Genomic DNA, 21,472 nt, shown 5'->3' with positions numbered 1-21,472 from the left:
TTTACCAATGGTTAGTGCTAGAACAAAGGATATGCACAATTTTATGACTTTGGGAGTTTAGCTCTGAATTGCCTTCTAGAATGGTGAAACCAATTCATAACTCTACCAAAAGTGCATTAGTGTGCTTGTTGGCCATCAATCAACAAGTATTTATTAGGCTTCTACTATGTGCGAGGCTCTGTATTAACTGCTGAAGATACAAGAAAAGGCAAAAAATAGTCTCTGTTCAGAAAAGTATACATTCTAATGAAAGGAAAAAATGTTGAGTATTTAGTGCATAATAAAGTTGTACTTTATTACTAATTTTGTTTTTTATTTATTTTTCTTACTAATTTACTAACAGAAAAAAAATCTTTGCAGCCAGTTTCTCTGATAAAGCCCTTATTTACAAGATATATAAGTAACTGATATAATTTACAAGAAAGAGACATTCCCTAGTTGATAAATGGTCTAATGATATGAACAGAAGAAACTTAGACAATATATATGTAGCCATGTAAAAAACACACTCCAAATCACTACTAACTAGAGAAATGCAAATTAAATCAATTCTGAGGTTCCATCCTATACATATTAGAATGACAAAGATGATAAAAAAAAGAAAAAATAAGTGTTAGAGTGGCTGTGGGAAAATAGGCATTTGATTACTGTTGGGTGGACTGATGACTGTGTGCAAACAATCTGAAAAGCAATATGAAATTATATACAAAAAGTAATAACAAAAAAAAGCAAAGAGTCCTTTATGTATAAAAATATTTATAGCAGCTATTTTTTAGTGGTAAAAAATAAAACTGAAAACTAAATATCAGTTAAGGAATGGCTGAGTAAGTTGTGGTATATGATTGTGATAGAGCAGTACTGTGCTGTAAGAAATGAGGAAATAGATTTCAAAATGACATGGAAAGACTCACATGAATTGACAGTGAAATAAAGAGAACGAGAAGAATAATTTATACTGTATTATCAAAAGAATAAAAATAAACTATTTTGAGAGCTTCATAAATTGATGAAGAATGAAATTCACAGAGGGAAAGTGATTTATACACTAACAATAATATTATTAAAAATAAAAAAATTTTTGAAAGCTGTAAGAACTATGATCAATACAATGACCATTCATGATTCCTGAGGACCAATGAGGTAATGACATCAAAAGTACATGACAGAGAGGTGATGCAATAGGGTACAGAATGAGACATATACATCTATATGTTTGTATACAACCATTGAGGGAAATTGACTTAATTGACTCCACACATTTCTCACAAAAATTTTGGTTTTTTCCCCCCAATGAGCTGTGATTGGGAGGGAAAGAAAATAGATTTGTGTTCATTTTTTTTAATTGTGAGAGGTGCAACAGATCTTTCATATAAGATCATCATACTATTACAAGAGACTACTCACAAGTGGAAGTAATCTGGAAATGTTTGTAATATAAAAACAAAACACCTCAATAAAACTTTTAAAATATCTAGATACATACATACAAGAAACATAGGGTGGATAAAAGTAATTTGAAAGGTGAAAGCATTATCAACTAAACTGTATCTTGAAAGAAGCCAAGGAAACTAAGGCAGAGATAAGAAGGGAGAGAATTACAGGCACGGAGGACAAAGGCATGGTGATGGGAGATAGAGACCTGTGTTCCAGGAATTGCAAGTAGGCAAAAAGTAATTGGCCTGTCCAGAGTCCATGAGAGAGTTAAGATGGAGACAAATTATCAAGAACTTTAAATTTAAAATGGAGGGGTTTATATTTTATCCTGAAGGTAACAGGGAGCTGCTGGAGCTCCTTGAAAAGAGAATTGACATGCTAAGTAAAGACAACTTGAGGAAGAAAGATAAGTTCTAAGGCTAGCCCAGGGAAGAGGTAAATGAGTGAATAAATTAGGGTTAGCTGAATCAGTGGGGAAAAGAGGAAACTTACAAGAGATGGGAAAATAAAAACTCTAAGACTAGACAATGAATGTATGTGGAGTGAATGAGAGTAAGCGGTAAAAGATGTTTGTCCTGGGTGCCTTTGTAGATAGTGCTGCCCTAAGCTGAAACACTCTGATATTTCCAAGAGGCAAATGTACCTCATGGGAAAGTTAAAGCTGGACATAAAGATTTGGGAATGTCTGCATACAAATGACTGAACATATGAGAGCTGATAAAACCACCAAGTGAAATAGTATAAAGCAAAAAGAAGGGGGCCCAGGATTTTGCAGACTTTCACAGTGAGAAGGTCTAATATGGATGAAGAACAAGTAAAAGAGACTGAAGAGTGAAATATGAGAACCAAGAGAGAGCAAGGTCACAAAAATATTGCCAGCTTCCTTTGTTGTGAATCATTGTCAAATAGATAGGGAAGAGGCAGAATCTCAAAGTTCTTTTAATTTGCATTTCTTTTATTAGTAGTAATTTGGAACATTTTTTTCAATATACTTGTTGGGAGCTTAGATTTCTTCCTCTGAAAACTTCCTTTTCATATCTTTTTAAGAATGACTCTTGTTCTTATACACTATATAAATTTCCCATATACTTAGATATCAGACTTTAATCAGAGAAATCTGCTAAGATTTTTTCCAAGTTCTCTTCTAAATCTTTCACCTAAACTTAATTACTTGCTGGACATTCTCCATCTTTGCTTTTAATAAGCCTTTTCAAAAGGAGTGTCTTTTTTTCTCAGACTTCAAGGAATGAAATTAATAATGAAATAAAAATCTCATTTTGGAAAAAAATGGTCATCAAACTTAGGGTATCTATTGGCATTTATTGAGTAGGAAGTGACATAGATCTATAAGAAGAGAATCTGCAAGATTTTAAAAAAATCCTTTACAGAGCTATGTGGAGAATAGACACCAACAGCTAGAGGCCCTGAGGCAGACCAATTACTGGCATTCCAATAGTCTAGTTGAGAGATGATGACGACCTAAACTGAAGTGGTGGCTGTGATAGTAGGAAGATGGGAGAAATATGACAAATGTTTTCAAGATATAAAATGTAAGATTTAGTAATGGACTGGCTATGTGAGGTGAGGAAATATGAGTTGTCAAGGAAAATGCTACGGTTATGAATCTGACAGACCTAGAAGAATACTAGTGCCACTAATAGAAATAGTGAAGTTCGGAAAAGGTGTGGGTTTGTTGGGGGAAAACAGTAAGTTTTGTTTTGAATGAGTTGATTCTGAAATAGCTCCAAGACACCCAGTTTATGATGTCCAATAGTAAGTCAGTAATGTGGGAGTGAAACTCAATGGAAAGACTGGAGCTGAATAAATACAACTATGATAATTAAGCCATGAAAATGGATGAGATCACTTAAAAAGAATGTAGAAAGAAAACAGAAGAGGGCCTAATACAGAGCTTTGGGGACACCCAGGATGATGAGTCAACAAAAGAGACAGAATCAAGAGGAGAGAGTAGTCAACAGTATCAAATGCGGCAGAGAAATCAAATAGAATGAGGACAGAGTAAAGACTATCCTAAACGTGTCCCCCTAAGCAAACTGGTCCTCAGCTTGACCTATTGTCCTTCCACTCCTCACTATTCTTCCAAGCCATCATAATTTTACTTTCCTCCCTTCAATATTTGCTATCTTTTACTTTGAATTCCTTTTCCCTTTGTTCTACTGCCACTCATACCAAACCCAACTCTGTATTACTCCTACCATCCAACACTCCTCTAATTCCTATTCATATGTTACTTGGCAGAGCTGGAGGATATCACACAATCATGTTAACTTAGTCTATAACAAATTTATGTTATTAAAATCCAGTACTCAATGCAAAAAAAGCAGTCTCTTTACTCTTAATCACTTGATTCTCTACCTCACTTATCACAGTAGCTATTTCAAGCTTTCTCCTTTCTACATTCCCTGCACCCTCACCTCACACTTTGTTGAAAACTAGAATCTATTCACTTTGCCCTCCTTCCTTCTCCTATACTTTGTATCTCAAAAACCTTTGACATCAGAACTCATTCTCTCCTTTACTCTAGCCTGGTGAAAATGTGGCACTTTTCACCAAAGCCAACTGTTGAAATTATTCCTTTCCATATCTTCTAGCAGACCACCCCAACAATCTTTCCATCTTACCTATTTCTAATCTTTGATCTCCAGGCTCTTCCTAGCCTAGATCTTCTGACCTCCCTGTTACCTTACAACCATTGTCAGGGTCTCCCCTATCCTTTAAAAAAATAAGTCCTCATTTGATCCTACCATCCCCTCAAGCTATCATCTTATATCTCTCTCCTCTTTCACAGCCAAATTCTTAGAAAAAAACTATCTACACTCCTTAATTCCACATCCTCTACTCTCACTCACAGCACAACTTAATCAGTCTTATAACACAATCACTCAACTGAAACTACTCTTTCCAAAGTCAGCAATGATCTCTTAACTGTGAAATCTCATGGCCTTTTCTCAATCCTCATTCTTCCTGACCAAATTTTAGCATCCAACTTCACTTTCCTTTTGTGTTCCTATGCTAGATAAGATGATCATCCATGTCCTGCCCCATAACTACAAGAGTATACCAACCAACTCTGCCATGAGATACTTCCTTTTCTCTCTCACTACAATCTCTCTCTCTGGGTGACCTCATCAGCTCTCATAGGTACAATTTTCGTCTCTATGAAGGTGATTTCCAAATAAGCCCTATTCCCTTTCCTGAGCCCTACTCCCACATTACTAACTACCAATTGGACATATCAAACTAAATGTCCCATAGGCATCTTAAACCTATTATGACAGAAACACAACTCTATATTTCCCCTCAAATGCATCCCTTTTATGAACTTCTTTATTTCAGAAAAGGGTACTACCATCATTCAAGCAACCCAGCTTTGAAATTTTGGAGTAATCTTCAACTATTAACTCCTCCACATGCCTTGAGTTCTTTTGAGCTCAATCCAAAAGAATTAAATCCATCTGAAAGAGGTTCCCACACCACATGAGACCAGTGAATTCTACCTCTATAATATCTCTCATTTCTGGACCCTTCTCTACACTCACAGGGTCACAACCCTAGGTCAAGCCACCATTATTTCCTGCCTGAATAGTATCCTAATTGGTTTCCCTGCTTCTAAGTCTCTTCCCAATCCAAATCAATGGAACCTCCATATAGCTGCCAAAGTGATATTTCTAAAGCATAGGTCTAATGATGTCACTTTCCTATTCAATAAACTTCAGGGGCTTCCTCTCACATGGCCACTAACCTTACCTAGGCCTTTATCACCTCTTGTCTGGACTACAGTAATAGGCTTCTAACTTTATTCTAAAATCTGTTGTCAAAGAAAAGTGTCATACACTAATGTATTCATCATCTACACTCATTTCCATTTTCTATATACACCTTTCAAATGCCAAGTTGGATAATGAGTTCACTACATAGTTACATCAATAACTATGGTTTTTCTCATCATAATAGTTTCTGTATTTTTTTTTCAAAATTTTGCTCTTTATAACATTTTTCATTCCTCCTGTGCTGATTTCATCTATAGAACTTAAAGATATGGGATTCTATCTCTTCTTCCAAATCCATTCTATGGCCAGCTACGACCAGCTTTTTTCTATAATAAAGCTAAGCTAGAATGGTCCCTTCCCCGCTAAGGTTCTTATCATTTCTACAACAACAAATTCCTTCATGTTGATCAGACTGAGGTCTAGAATAGAAATTCACTTTATTACCTGTACCTCCATTGACTCCACAGGAGTGAGGACCTCTACAATCTCACTCACACTGACCCTTTTTCCAACTTTAATTCACATTAATGAATAACTAGTTAACTAATAGTGATGATTCACCTTTCTTCTTCCCTTTCTAATCTGTGTCAAAGTCTTCTATCCTGAAACCTCCAACACAGATTACAGTTCCCTTCTGACTCTTCATATCACAAATTAATTAGAGCAATGTTGTTATACAATATAAAGACATTTGTAAAACATTACACAGAAAACAGTGGATTTTTATAAGTATATAAGATGACATTATTTGGAGAAAAAAATTGAGCTTTAAGTTATTCTTAACATTCATGCTGTCTTCTAAGAACAGATATTGTTGCTATTTAATGTCAATAAACTCTGCATGTCAAATGACCAAATATATTTAGGTTGATCTTATTTTGAAGGAAGATTACTTGTTTACCATAAGAGATTGACAACTGCTATAAAACTCCATAAAGCTACATTTCTTTAGCTCAGAGATATGAAAAATTTAATCTGCCTCAGTAGAAATCTTTACAATCACTAGAAATTAAGCCTAAAGATCAGATTTTCCTCTAAAATATGCCAGACTGAAATTCTTAAGTATTTTCCTTAGCAGAATATTTTAACACATTTGAGCAAGCAAATGCAATATTTGCTGAGCCTTTGAACCTCAGTTTCATCTTTGTTCAATGAATTCTGCATATGATGAACAATAATAGAAACATACATATCAGCTATAAGAGAAATAGGTGAAAATGCCTGGTAGTGTGTAAGAAAGAAACCATGTGGATAATGAAGTGAGAGTCAATAAAAAACTAGGTGGAAGAAAGAAAAGGGAATTAGAAAGTAACTGCACAGGAAAATAATTGTAAAGGTGCTACTTTAAAATAACAAAAAGTCCATCCTTTGAATCAAAGTTCACACACTTTTTGTATTTATAACTAACATTTCTTTAAACCAACAATCAATAAACTAGCATTTAATTACCTATTAACTAACAGGAATTGTATTAAGCCCAAGGGATACAAATAAAGATAAAAAGTACCTGCTCTCAAGAAGCTCACCATGTAAGAGGACAGACAACATGTAAACAAGTAGGTAAATACAAGATATGTACAGGATAAACTGAGAGTAGTCTCAAAGGGAAGGCACTAAGATGAAGGAGGAACCAGCTTCTGTAAGTGATGCCTAGAAAAAAAGCATTAATTTGCAATGTAATGTTTAACAATCAAATGGTGCTCCATTAAATCATAAAGTGATGTTTCTCTTTTAAACCAATGCAATACAGCTATACATCCCTGAAAAATACCTAGAAAACTTAATAAGATAATGTTTGTTTTCTGGTATATTTGTTAGTTTTAGGAAGTTAAACATGTTTGTAAATATCATGTGAAAGAATATTTGTGAGAAAATACCTTTCCTCAAATATGACATTAAGATATGACATTGTTAAACACAGGTAATTTAACTGCATAAGTTTCATCTCAAGTATCTGGCTGTCACTCATACTAAAAAAAAAAATCAAGATAAAAAAATCTGACACAATTTGTTTGCAAAATAGAGTAGTGAAACCTTTTTGAACTGCATTAAAGAAAAAAATACCACCACTTCAGGAGGAAAATACTTTATTAAGAAAAGAAAATATAGTTCAATGTTACAAAAGATTCCATTAAAGACATTCAGTAAATTACAAGTCCTGGGAGTAACCCACTATGCTATCAACCTGAAAGAATGAACATATCTGCTTGAAGTGACCATTTTATCACCAGGTAAAAATACATAACTTAAAGATCTCAACACACCTATCCTTATGTCAAACCACCTTGGAAGAACTGAAAACTTACAGGTGACTAGTAAAAACAGGTGAAAACAGCTCTACCAAACCCCTTAAGGTTGGGGTAGTGCACCCTCCACCCTGGAAGCAGAGCCCCATTTTAACAAACAGTTAAAAGTCAGGTAATAGGCTGGGGAAATGAGCAAAAAAAAAGGGGAGGGGACTGACTATAGAAACTTACTATGGTAATAAGGAAGATCAAGACACACACTCAGAGGAAAACAACAAAGTCAAAGCTCCTATATCCAAAGTAAAATATGAATTGGTCTCAGGCCCTGGAATACCTCAAAAAGGATTTTGAAATCAAGGAAGAGAGGCAGGGGAAAAATTGGGAAGAGAAATGAGAGTGATGCAAGAAAATCATGAAAAACAAGTAAACCATGTGGTAAAGGAGACACAAAAAAAATTGAAGAAAACAAAACCTTAAAAAATAGACTAGGCTAAAAATAAAAAAAGCCCAAAAAGCCAATGGGGAGAAGAATGCTTTAAAAAGGAGAGTTAGCCAAATGGAAAAAGAAGCACAAAAATTCACTGAAGAAAAAAACTTAAAAAGCAGAATTGGTCAAACGCAAAAGGAGGTTCAAAAGCTCACTGAAGAAAATAATTCCTTAAAAATCAGAATGGAGCAAATGGAAGCTAATGACTTTATGAGAAATCAAGAAACAATCAAACAAAATCAAAACAATGAAAAACTAGAAGACAATGTGAAATATCTCACTGGAAAAACAACTGACTGGAAAAAATAGATAGAGGAGAGATCATTTAAAAATTATTGGACTACCTGAAAACCATGACCAAAAAAGAGCCTAGACATTCTCTTTCAAGAAATTATCAAGGGAAACTGCTCTGATATTCTAGAACCAGAAGGTAAAATAGAAATTGAAAGAATCCACCAATCACTTCCTGAAAGAAATCCCAAAATGAAAACTGCCAAGAATATTATAGCCAATTTCTAGAGCTCCCAGATCAAGGAGAAAATATTACAAGCAGCCAGAAAGAAACAATTCAAATATCAGATAGTCACAGGATAAAACAAGATTTAGCAGTTTCTATATTAAAAGATAAGAGGGATTAGAATAGGATATTCCAGAGGGCAAAAGATTACAACCAAGAATAACCTAACCAGAAAAACTGAATATTTCAGGAGAAAATACTTCAGGGGAGAAAATGGACATTTAATGAAAGAGAGGTCTTTTACACATTCCTGATAAAAACATCAGAGCTGAATAGAAAATGTGACTATCAAATACAAGACTGAAGAGAAACATAAAAAGGTAAACAGTAAAGGGAAATTATAAGGGACTTAATAAGGTTAAACTTTCCTACATGGGAAGATGATACTTGTAAATCTCATAAGAACATTCTCATTATTAGGGCAAACGGGAATAAAAATAAACAGTGTGAGTTGAATATGAAGGGATGGTATCTAAAAAGTAAACTTAAGTGGTGAGAGAGGAATGTATTGAGAGAAACAGTCAGGGAGGGGTAGAATGGAGTAAATTATCTCACATAAAAGTGGCAAGAAAAAGCTTTTACAATCGGAAGGGAAGAATGCGGAGGTGAGAGGAAGTGAGGAAGTGAGTGAACCTTACTCTCATCAGAATTGGCTCAAAGAGGGAATAACATACACACTCAGGAGTAGGAGGTTAACAACAGTAACTTTGAAAAAAATTTGAAGCAAGTTTCTCCCATAAAGAGAAACATATAGAAACATACAGAGAACTTATTCAAATTTATAAAAATAAGAGTCATTCCCAATTGATAAATGATCAAAAGATATGAACAGTTTTCAGATAAAGCAATCAAAGCTATCTATAGCCATATGATTGAAGAAATGCACATTAAAACAATTTTGAGGCACTTCCTCATACCTATTAGATTGACTAATAAGACAGAAAAGGAAAATGATGTGGGAAAAATGGGGCATTAATGCACTGTTGATGGGAGTTGTGAACTGATTCAACCATTCTGTAGAGCAATTTGAAACCATGCCCAAAAGACTGTAAAACCACGCATACCCTTTGACCTAGCAATACCATTACTAGGTCTGCATCCCAAAAGAAATAAAAAAACAAAAAGGAAAAGAACCTGTCTGTACAAAAATATTTATAACGGCTCTTTTCTGGGAACAACGAATTCAAAATTGAGGGGATGTCCATCAATCATTGAACAAGTTGTGATATCTGATTGTGATGGAAAACTATTGTGCTATCGGGAATGATGAGCAAGATGCTCTTGGAAAAGCCTGGAGAGACGCATGAGCTGATGCAAAGTGAAATATAGTGTGTACAAAGTAACAGCAATATTATAAAATGATCAGCTGTGAATGACTCTGGGCAATACAAAGATCCAAGATAATTATGAATTAGGGGAGCATGGAAAATTTTACCTTTCAGATCTATGGATAATAAAAGAATTTATAACGAAAGAAGAAATGGAGAAGATCATAGGAAGCAAAATGTATAATTATGATTATAATGAAATTTTAAATTTTTTGCACAAACAAAACCAATTCAACCAAAATTAGAAGTAGGAAACCGAGGGGAAATTTTTCTGCAAATTTTCTCTGATAAAGGCTTCATTTCTCAAATATATAGGGAACTAAATCAAATTTATAAAAATAAGAGTCATTCTCTAATTGAAAAAGGTCAAAGGATATGAACAGGTAGTTTTCAGAAGAACAAATCAAACTTATCTACAAGCATATGAAAAAATGTTCTAAATTACTATCAATTAGAAGAATGCAAATTAAAACAATTCTGAAATACCACCTCATCCCTATAAATTCCAAATGCTACAGGGAAGGAGGGGAAAATAGGTACACTAATAGACTCCTGGTGGAGTAATGAACTGGCCAAAACATTCTGGAGAACAATTTGGAACTATGCCCAAAGGAATATAATACTGTGCATACCCTATGACCTAGCAATGCCATTGCTAAGTCTGTATCTCAAAAAATTCAAAGAAAAAGGAAAAGAACCTTATATGTATAAAATTATTTTTACAGCTCTTTTTGTGGTAGCAAAGAATTGGAAAGTATGAAGATGTCCATCAACTGAGGAATGGCTGAATAAGCTGCAAATTATTGTGAAGGAATACTACTGTATTGTGCTACTGTGAAATGAGGAGCAGGATGGTTTTAGAAAAACCTGGGAAGACCTATGAATTGATGTAAAGTGAAGTTAGCAAAACAAGAACTGTACACAGTAACAGCAATATTGTAAGATAATCAACTTTAAAGAATTAGCTACTCTGATAAATACAATTATCCAAGAGAATTCTCAATGACTCATGATAAAAAATGTTATCCACCGCCAGAGAGAGAACAGATGATGTCCAAGTACAGATTCAAGTATAATCTATTCACTTTCTTTATTTTTCTTGGTGGTTTTTTTTTGTGACATTGTATGGAAGTAAATTTTACATGACTGAACATGTATAACTGATGTACTGCTTGCCTTCCCAACAGGTTGGAAAAGGGGCAGAGGGAGGGGGAGAATTTGGAACTCAAATTTTTTTTTAAATGAATGCAAATAATAAATTTTTGCTTTCAAAAAGCACTGTCTGATTAGTTTGCAAGAACAACTGATGAGTATCAAGGAGAAGGACATTTACTTGCTAAGTTTCAACAAAGAATTTTAACAGGTGGGTGGGATTAAAATTAATAGTATGACTTGATAAGTAATGCTAATGAAGTACTTGTTCCATATTTCTTCAATTATTAGAACCAAGTATCAATATAATCTGAAATTATAATCTGAGTTTCAAATTATATTTTCAAAGTAGTTAAAATTTGAAAAACAAAGAAGCATAATTGTTTCACTATTGCTCATTAAAAATAATACATTTTTAAGAGAAAAATATTTGTATCCTCTTAAAACAAAATAAAAATACTTCAAAATACTTTTTAACCCCTCAGCCTTTTAAATCTTTTTTTCTGTATGATTTATAATATACATGCTAGTACATATGTATAATTTATCAATAAAAATACATATACTAGAGAAAACATTTTATTGATTAGATATGTTATGTGATCAAAAAATATGGAGACCTGCGAACACCAAAACAAAGGACACTCAGTGCAGCAAGAGTGCAGTCATGACAACCCGAATTCAAATCCAGCCTTAGATCTACTACCTGTGTGATCCTAGGCAAATCATTTAAGGTTTATCTGCTTTAGTTTCCTCAACTATAAAATTGACTGTAACATGGGGATAATAATAGAACCTACCTATCAGGGTTGTTGTAAGAATAAAATGAGATAATATTTGTAAAGCACTTAGTTGGGCAGTGCCTGGCACATAGTGCTTAATAAATACTTGTTTCCTTCCTTCCAAAAAATAGGATCAATATTTATCTTTTGCAGAGCAAAGAAGTGGTATATTACTAAAATGTTTAACATAGTCTATAGTCACAAGAGTTTTCAAGCTGAGGGGTGGGGAAAGTTATCAACTCTTCTGATTAGTCCAAGAAAGCTTTAAGTAAGCAGAAAGATTTAAAATTGTCTGGAAGAAGGAAGAAAAAGAGAAGACTTGACAGGGAAAGTAAGGAATGTTTCTGAAATAATGGAACAACTTGGACCCAGAAAAAAAAAAGATTTAGAAAACAAAAGTAGGATAACAACAACAACAACAACAAAACGATGAGATCAAAATGGTTGGGGGATGGAAGGTTGGGGTGTCACAAGTACACCATGTTGATGCAATCTCTTTAAAATAACCTATGGACAATTTCTCAAGCACTGAGATTTGTCCAACATTGAACAAACCATTCATCAACCCAAAAAGTCACTCGTATTATCCATATCCTAAATTGTCCACAAAAACTGGGTACTCTAATTTTTTTTTTCATTCTTCTATCTCTTATTTTTAGTTTGACAATGACAGAAACTAATAGATCATTTTGAAGAATTTTTACCAAGGAACAATTTTTCGATTAGGTATAGTTTAAAATATAGAAAACAAATTTTTTTAAAAATTCAAAATAATGAAAGAACCACTATAAACTTTAGATAATTGCTACAATCTCTTTGACTACCAGAAGACTTGTGGATATGGCAATATATTTCAAGTCAATATAATGTGCTTATATTTTGCTTTTTTGTCTTAAACTTTTCCCACTTCCTTTTGTTAAATAATTTATTTATTTTTAGTTTTCAACAATTATTTCCTTAAGATTTTGAGTTTTAAATTTTCTCTGTCTCTTTCTCCTCTCTGTTCCCCAAGACAGTGTGCAATCTGACACAGGCTGTACTTACACAATCATATTGAGCCTATTTTCCCATTAGTCATGATGTAAAGAACAATTAGAACTAATGGGAAGAACCACAAGAATGAAGAAATAAAACTAAACAACAAAGAAAAAGGAGAGTAAATAGCATGCTTCCATCTGCATTGAGACTACATAGTTCTTTCTCTAGATGTGGATAGCATTTTCTATCATAAGACTTTTGGAGCTGTCTTAGAACCTTGCATTGTTGAGAAGACCCAAGTCTATCAAAATCAGTCATCACACAGCGTGGCTGTTACTGTGTACAATGTTCTCTTAGTTCTGCTCATTTCATTCAGCATCAGTTCATATAAGTCTTTTCAGGTTTTCCTGAAGTCTGCCTGCTCACCATTTCTTACGGAACAATAGTGTTCCACTACATTCATATACCACAACTTGTTCAGACATTCCCCAACTGATGGGCATCCCCTCAATTTCCAATTCTTTTGGGCACTCTATTTTTAAGATATACTATGCACATATGTATGCACGTATACCATTATACTCAAGCTTCATAAAAGGTAGAATTCAACTAATGTTTCAAAATTTTAAGCAGGATTAGAATGAAGAAACCAGAGGATAAAATGGAAAAGAACACTGGACTAGACTTCAAGAGACATGTATTCCAATCTTCTCTCTGTTACTTAAAATGAGCTCTTGGGCCCACTTCAGTTCTCCAGGCCTTTGCTTCTTCATGTGTACAGAATGGACTAGATCCTATGAATCTATTATTCTAAACTTTGAGATAAAGATTATACAATAAACGAGAATGAAATGTGAAAGGTAATAATGAAAAAATATTAGATATTCTACAAAAAATTTATAAGAGAAAAAAAAACAAAAATAAGGTATACTGTTTTGCTTGGTAGTAAGACAACCAGCACAAAATAAAGAAATTCTGTCTTCCAGTAAAACCTGGGAAATAATTACACTTTAGAAAATGCAACAATAGGATGCAAGGCAGGGGTGGTGGTGGCAACTTTTTAGTTTATGGATTTCACAGGTCCTTACTTACTGCAGGGGGACTGTAAGAATAAACCAATCCAGAACAAATGAGTGAGCTATCTTATTGCTTGGACTGCAAGGGACAGCAGTGAGCAAGCTAGAGAACTACCCCATAAATCTTCTAACTAAAACTTCTATACCAGGGGCCTACAGACTTTGATCATGCAGAAAAATTGTTTCTGATACTTTCCATTCTTATACTTCATTTTGAGAGAATCAATACGTTCATAACATTCAGCAGAAATGCCACACAAATGGGAAAGAAAAGCTTTCAAATATTTTTATTTGTGAGATAAAAAATTCCCGTAGAGTGACAAAAAATATTAATTATACAGACTATCACAAGTTACCTTGCCCAATGATTACAGAGCACAAATACAGCTCCAAAATGCAAGTAAGCTCTCTCCCCACAATCAGAATCACAATGGATTATTAAGATGCAATTCATCAAACACTTAAAAAGTGACATGATGTTGAACACAAAGACAAAAATCCCCTGACCTCAAGGAGCATACATTTTGGAGGGAAAGTGGTGAGGGTAGAGGAGTAGAGAATACAATTCATGTTTTACAGAATGTACTGTAGAAATAATAAATAAAATGCAATAGAAATAATTATATCAAATGGATATGAAATAATGTTCCAGATAAGTGTCCAAAGCAATTTTTAGCACTGTCAAATCATATATAGTGATTCATTTTGTTCTGACACAATAAATACTACCAATGAACATTAAAAAAAACTCCACCCCAACTATCCCCAGATTGGAGATGGAGTAATAAGAAGTACAATGAAGTTCCTACCTCCAACCTCCCCCCCAAAAAAACTTCCAAACAAATCCAGAGAAGGCACTAGAACAAACACTAATAAAGAAATACAAGAAAAGCCACAGTAAGTCATTTTCCTGGCTCATGTTGGCATAAGAAGACAGATGTCAAGGACAGGTTGTGGTTAGGTATAGGCTGAATGACTGCAGCACAGGGAGAAGTTGTGCAGCAGAGCAAGAAGATGTCCTAGATACCTAATGTAGGAGCCTAAACTTGGGTAAGTTGCAGAAATTGATGTCAAAGGAAGGTTTGTCACAATTACCCTGTTACAGGACACAGACCCAGAGCAGACCAAATCAGAGACCTGCATCTAGTGGTGGCATTGCAGGGACAGAAGTGGTGGCAGAAGCAAACTACATACTAAGCAAAAAGAAAACTCAGAAGGAAACAACTGTGTGACTTCAACTCCAGGAACAGAAAAGGATCTCAGTTTCCAGATTCCATACTAGTTTGAAGCCTACAGAAGAATAACTGAGACATTTAATCTCAGACTGAAAGAGAACCTGCAGGTCTGTCACTCTGAACCAGCAGAACTTTCCAGCTCTCTGATAGTGACTAAGTCCAGCAGCAGTCTAGTGGAACTCCAAACATGTAAGCCCAAAGGCCTATTGCACATTACCAAAACACAGGTCATGAATTCGCAAAATTCAGACCAAAGGACCAATCAGATTTTTCCCTGGATCAAACCACTTTGGGAGCACTAAAAGCTTGCAGGTCCCCAATCTGAGCTGTCCTGTAATATAGCAGTCAGTATGCCCAAGAAAACAAGAGCAGTATAAGTCCAGGCATTCCCTCCAAAAGCATACAGAACCTGGCCCTAACAGGAAGTCCAAAGTAAGAAAGAAAGCTAGAAGAATAAGCAAACAAAAAAAAAAGGCATAACCATAAAGATGATGGCAGACACTCTCAAGGCACTCTCTAGACAGAATGATTCAAAACATCTAGAAGCAAAGACTCAAAAGAAAATACAGCTTGGGAACATTCAACTAAAATTCCTTGCTATATAAGGAATTTAACTTTCAAAAAGTTAAAATATTTTTATAAATAAAATATGTACATTAGAGGAAAAACTGAAATATAAACGAAAGCTATGGAATAAAGAACTGGAAAACAAATTATCAACAGGCAACAAGAGAAATAAATAAAACTCTGCCCAAACAATAAGCTCCTTGAAAATTAGAATAAATCTACTGATTCTATAACATAAGAATTACTAAAGCAGAGTCAAATAAACTGAAAAAAAATTAAATAAAATGAAAGATATTTGATGGTAAAGACAACTGACCAAGAAAATAGAGAAAAGATAATTTAAGAATCAGTGAAAGCCTTGACAAAAAAAAATAAATATTCAAGATATCATAAAAGAAAACAGCTGAGACCTCTTAGAATCAAAGGATAAAAGAAAAAGCCATCAGTCACCCCTGTAAATAAACTCCCAAATGAAAATTCCCAAGAAGAGGATAGCCAAATCCAGAGTTTCCAAGTCCAAAAAGAAAATACTGCAAATAGCAAGAAAGAATTCAAATAACAGAGCCACAGTCAGAAAAACACACAATCTGGCATTCACCACTATAATGGAATAGAGAATTTTAAATGTGGTATTCCAGAAGGCAAAAGATATAGGCTTACAATGAAGAACCACTTATCCAAACTGGTATAATACCACAGGAGAAAAAATAGACCTTAAATGAAATAGAGATTTTCAACCATTCCTGATAAAAATACCAAAACTGCATAGAAATTCAAAAGTACAAAGCAGTCAAGAGAAATAGAAAAAGGTAAACATGCAAGAACAAGGAATTGAACAAGGAAAAACTGCTTACATTCTAATATGGGGAAATGATACATGTGTCCCAAAGAAGTAGAAGTCTATACCAACAAAGAAATGATAGAGGGAGGAGTTGAAATCTGAACCTCACTCTCAATGATTTGGTCAAGGAGAGACAAATAGGTGTAAAAGCACATACATATTCACTCACTCTCACACACACACATACACACACACAGAGTTGGGTACAGAAAGGCTTTTCACTCAGTAAGGATACAGAAGGGAAAGGGGAGAAGAAATAGGGAAAGTCAGAGGAAAGGTAATTAAAGGAGGGATTAGTCCCAAGTAAAACAAATTCTAAATAAGTACGTATGAAAATATTTATACCTCTTTTTGAAGTGGCAAAGAACTAGAAATTAAAGGGGTATCCATCAATTGGAGAATGGTTGAGGGAGGCGGAGCCAAGATGGCGGAGTGAAAAGAGTGTAAGCAGTGACTTGCTTGAGCTCTCCCCCAAACCCCTCCAAATACTCATAAAAAATGGCTCTAAACAAATTCTGAAGCAGCAGAACCCACAAAAAGACAGAGTGAAACAAATTTCCAGCCCCAGACAACCTGGATGATTGATCAGAAAGGTGTATCTCACCGGGCTGGGAGCACAGCGCAGCATAGCGTGGGAGCGCAGGCCGCAGCGAACCTGGAGCAGGCCTCAGAGGACTGAATCTCGGACAGCTGTGGAGGTTTCCAGACTCCTCAATCCACCAATGCCAAAGACAACTTAAAAGGTCAGTGGGAAAAGTCGGTTTCTGTCGGTGCTGAGAAAGGAAGGCTGCTTCCTGAGCTTCCAGCCCACAGACAGAGGGGGAATCCAGTGGCTGATCAAAGAGGGACTGCAAGGATCTCTTTGCCAGTGCTGAGGCAGGAATCTCTTACTTTGCCCGTGTGTGGATCTAGGCCACAGTTCTGGGTGGCGGTGATGGGGTGAGGAGGAGCGCTGGTGTGGTGGAGCTTGTAGTGGCTGTGCAGAGGAACCCCTCCTCACAGTTACAGGACAGAAAGGAGTACTTGTGGTCACAGGCCAGGAAAGGAGTAAACACCTCACCCCTTATCACACCACCTTGGAAGAACTGAAAATTTATAAGTCCCTACAAGTATCTCTGAAAACAGCTGTACAAACCCCCCCGAAGCTTGGGACAGTACATTCTCCACATTGGAAGCAGATTCCTACCTTAACAAAGAGTTTAAAACTCAAGTAACTGTCTGGGATCATGAGCAAGCAGCGCAAAGAGTCAGACTATTTTATCTTACTTTGGTGAAAAAGAAGACCAAAATATACAACCAGAAGAAGACAACAAAGTCAAAGCCCCTACATCCAAAGCCTCCAAGAAAAATATGAATTGGTCCCAGGCCACAGAAGAGCTCAAAAATGATTTTGAGAAGCAAGTAAGGGAAGCAGAGGAAAAACTGAGAGTGATGCTAAAGAAGACCCAAAAAAATACTGAAGAAAATAACACCTTAAAAAATAGCCTAACCCAAATGGCAAAAGAGATCCAAAAAGCCAATGAGGAGAAAAATGCCCTAAAAAGAAAAATTGGCCAGATAGAAAAGGAAGTCCAAAAGATTACTGAAGAAAATATTTCCTTAAAAATTAGAATAGAGCAATTGGAAGACAGTGACTTTATGAGAAATCACAACACAGTAGAACAAATCCAAAAGAATGAAAAATTAGAAAACAATGTGAAATATCTCATTGCAAAAACAACTGACCTGGAAAATAGATCCAGGAGAGAGAACTTAAAAATTATTGGACTATCTGAAAGCCATGATCAAAAAAAGAGCCTAGATATCATTTTTCAAGAAATTATCAAGGAAAACTGCCCTGATATAGTAGAACCAGAGGGCAAAATAGAAATTGAAAGAATCCACCGATCTCTTCCTGAAAGAGATCCCCAAAGGAAAACTCCTAGGAATATTATACCCAAATTCCAGAGTTCCCAGGTCAAGGAGAAAATATTACAAGCTGCCAGAAGGAAACAGTTCAAGTACTGTGGGAACAGAATCAGGATAACACAAGATTTAGCAGCTTCTACATTAAAGGACCGCAGGGCATGGAATATAATATTCTGGAGGGCAAAGGAGATAGGATTACAACCAAGAATCACCTACCCAGCAAAACTGAGTATAATCCTTCAGGGAAAAAAATGGTCATTCAGTGAAATAGAGGACTTTCAAGCATTCTTGAAGAAAAGACCAGAGCTGAATAGAATGGTTGAACAAGTTATAATATATAAATGTGAAGAAATAACATTGTGCTTGAGGAAATGAAGAACATGGTTTCAGAGAAACCTGGGAAGACTTGCATAAACTGATGCAGATTGTAGTGAGAACCAGAAAAAAAATTATACAGTGACAACAATACTGGTAAGATAAACAACCTTGAGAGACTTAGGAACTCTGAATGACACAATGACCAATCAGAATTTCAGTGGACTAATTATTATTAGAGATGCTATCCCACTGTCCAAGAAAGAAACAAAGGAATCAAAGTACAGAGTAAGATTTTTTTTAACATGGCCAATAAGGGAATTTGTTTTCTTTATCACAATTATTTTTATATTTTTAAGTGAAAAACTGTACAAACTTACCTTATATTAAGAAAGCAATTAGATCGGTTACCAACAGCAAAATAGTCAGCTGTAGTCAAAATATCAATTCCATGAGGAAAAGTACCCTAAAAAAAATTCTGTAATTAGTATATGCATATTAGAGTAACATTTCTCTTAAAAAATTTAATATTAAAAATAGCACTTTCTCTGGAATCAGAGGATCTAGGTAAAAATCCCAACTTCATTTCTTATAAATTTTATGATGCTGAGAAAGTCAATTAACCTCCTTCAGTTTCCTCCCTAAAACTAAGGGGTTAGACTAGATAACTTTTGAGTTTCCTTTCAGTTCCAGATCTGTGATGCTATAATTCAATGCTAAAAACTGTGTACATGAATAAATTAAAAATATTTGCTTAAAAGAACACAAAAATTTAACTCCAAAAATTAATTTCATGAAAAATTATTACAATATTAAAGAAGAAATCTATTATTTACTTAAAAATAAAAATTCATACTAAAAGAAAAAGCAAAAAAGGTGGGAGGCAGACATTTTAAAGTCAACATATCTAAAACCATATTATTCCTCCACAACCCTCTCTCTTCTTCCTAACTTCCCTATTACTGCCAAGGGCACCACCAACCTCTCATTACATAAGCTAACAGGGTAGATGTCATTTTTGACTCTTGCCTTTCTCACTCATCATGTGCAATCAACTGCTACGACCTGTTGATTATATCTTTCTAATATCTCTCCTCTAACAAAATGCCCACCCTGGTACAAGATCGCATCACCTTATATCTAGTGACAGCCTTCTGTTTGGTCTCCCTGCCTCAAGTATATTCACACTCATCATCCCACTTAGCTGTCAACTGATCTTCCTAAAGCAAAAGTCTGATGATGTTATTCTGCTATTCAATAAACTTCCTGTTACCACCAGAACTAAGTATAAAATCATCTGCTCGACTTTGGGCAAAGCACTACAGCATCTTTGCCAAGAAAATCCCAAATGGGAAATAATAAATACAGGAAATGGGGTACAGAAGTCTACCCTGCCCTACAGGAAAATAGAAGGGGAAGGGGATAAGAGAAGGGGAGAGAGACAGAAGAGAGGACAGACTAGGAGAAGGGATATTCAGAATGCATGCCATCTTGGGGTGGGGTAAGGGGGGAGATGGGGTGAAAATTCGGAACTCAAAAACTTGTGGGAGTGAATGTCGAAAACTAAAAATAAATAAATTTATATATTTTTTAAAAATCCCAAATGGGGTCACAAAGAGTCAAACACGACTAAAACTAAACAACAACAAATAATCTGGTCCCTTCCTACCTTTCCAGAGTTCTTACACCTTACCCCTCCCATTTATATTTTCTGCAATCCAGTAATGTGTTTTTCTTTTACTGCTCCTTGCATAAAAAATTGATCTTCCAACTCCATGCATTTTTATTGGATATCTCCCATACCTGGAGCTGTCTCTTTCCTCATTTCCACACCTTATCTTCCCTGGAACCTTAAATATCTGGTTAAAATATTACTTTCTACAAGAAGTCTTTCCTGATCTCCACTAAAGCTAGTGATTTATTTTTGTGATTATCTCCCACATAGGGGGCAGCTAGGTGGCACAGTGGATAGAGCACCGGCCCTGGATTCAGGAGGATCTGAGTTCAAATCCGGCCTCAGACACATAACACTTACTAGCTGTGTGACCCTGGGCAAGTCACTTAACCCCACTGCCTAGCCCCCCCCAAAAAAAAAGATTGTCTCCCACATATCCAGTGTATATTTTGTTTTTACATAGCTGTTTACATGCTCTCTCCCCCAATTAGAGGTGAGCTCCTTAAGAAAAGGGACAGTTTTTATGTCTTTCTTCATATCCCCAGCACTTAGCACAGTTCCTGGCACTAAATAATTGCTTGTTGACTTGAGAGGTAGATATTAGTTCTATCAATCAATCAATCAAAAAGCAATTATTAAGTTCTTACTTAATGCCAGGCATTATGATTAAGTACTAAAGGGAGGGGGGAAAGTCCTAACCTTCAAGCAGCTCATACTATAATGGATGAGACACCATGTTAGGTACACAAAAGATATATACAGAGTAGATGGAAGGTCTTCTCAGAGCAGGGAAGTCACTAGTAGCAGAGATGGGAGGAGGGACTTAATAAAAAGTGGGACTGGAAATGAGATATAAAGGAAACCAGGGAACATAAGAGGCTGAGGTAAGGAGAGAGAACATTTCAAGGATGAGGGACAAAAGACAGTACAAAAAGATAAGAGACAGGAGACAGAATGTCATATATGAAGTAAAGAAAGTAGGCCAGCATAGCTGGATCATAACGAATGCATCAAAACACGCATAGAGTAAGAAGACAGGAAATTCAGGAAGGCATAGGTTATGAAAAGCTTTAAACGCCAAATAAGACTTTATATCTAATCCTGGAGGTAAGAGAAAATGACTGGAACATACTGAGTAGG

General features: G+C 35.3%; 1 protein-coding gene across 4 annotated transcripts in view; it reads right to left on the bottom strand.

The window, feature by feature from the left end:
* The window catches only part of TBCD (tubulin folding cofactor D), a 502,517-nt gene that overhangs the window by 230,273 nt on the left and 250,772 nt on the right, over nt 1-21,472 (bottom strand). For all 4 annotated transcript variants that reach the window (XM_078155768.1, XM_078155769.1, XM_020987528.2 and 1 more), the window contains exon 18: nt 19,038-19,123. In XM_078155768.1, the coding sequence (XP_078011894.1) occupies nt 19,038-19,123 (86 nt within the window). The remainder of the gene's footprint in view (nt 1-19,037; nt 19,124-21,472) is intronic.

Source organism: Phascolarctos cinereus, unplaced genomic scaffold, assembly GCF_003287225.1.
Source record: "Phascolarctos cinereus isolate Bilbo 61053 unplaced genomic scaffold, phaCin_HiC Scaffold_5;HRSCAF=322, whole genome shotgun sequence".
In the NCBI taxonomy this organism is placed as follows: Eukaryota; Metazoa; Chordata; class Mammalia; order Diprotodontia; family Phascolarctidae; genus Phascolarctos; species Phascolarctos cinereus.
The sequence above is the reverse complement of the archived record's forward strand: the minus strand, read 5'-3'. Positions and strand labels throughout refer to the sequence as shown.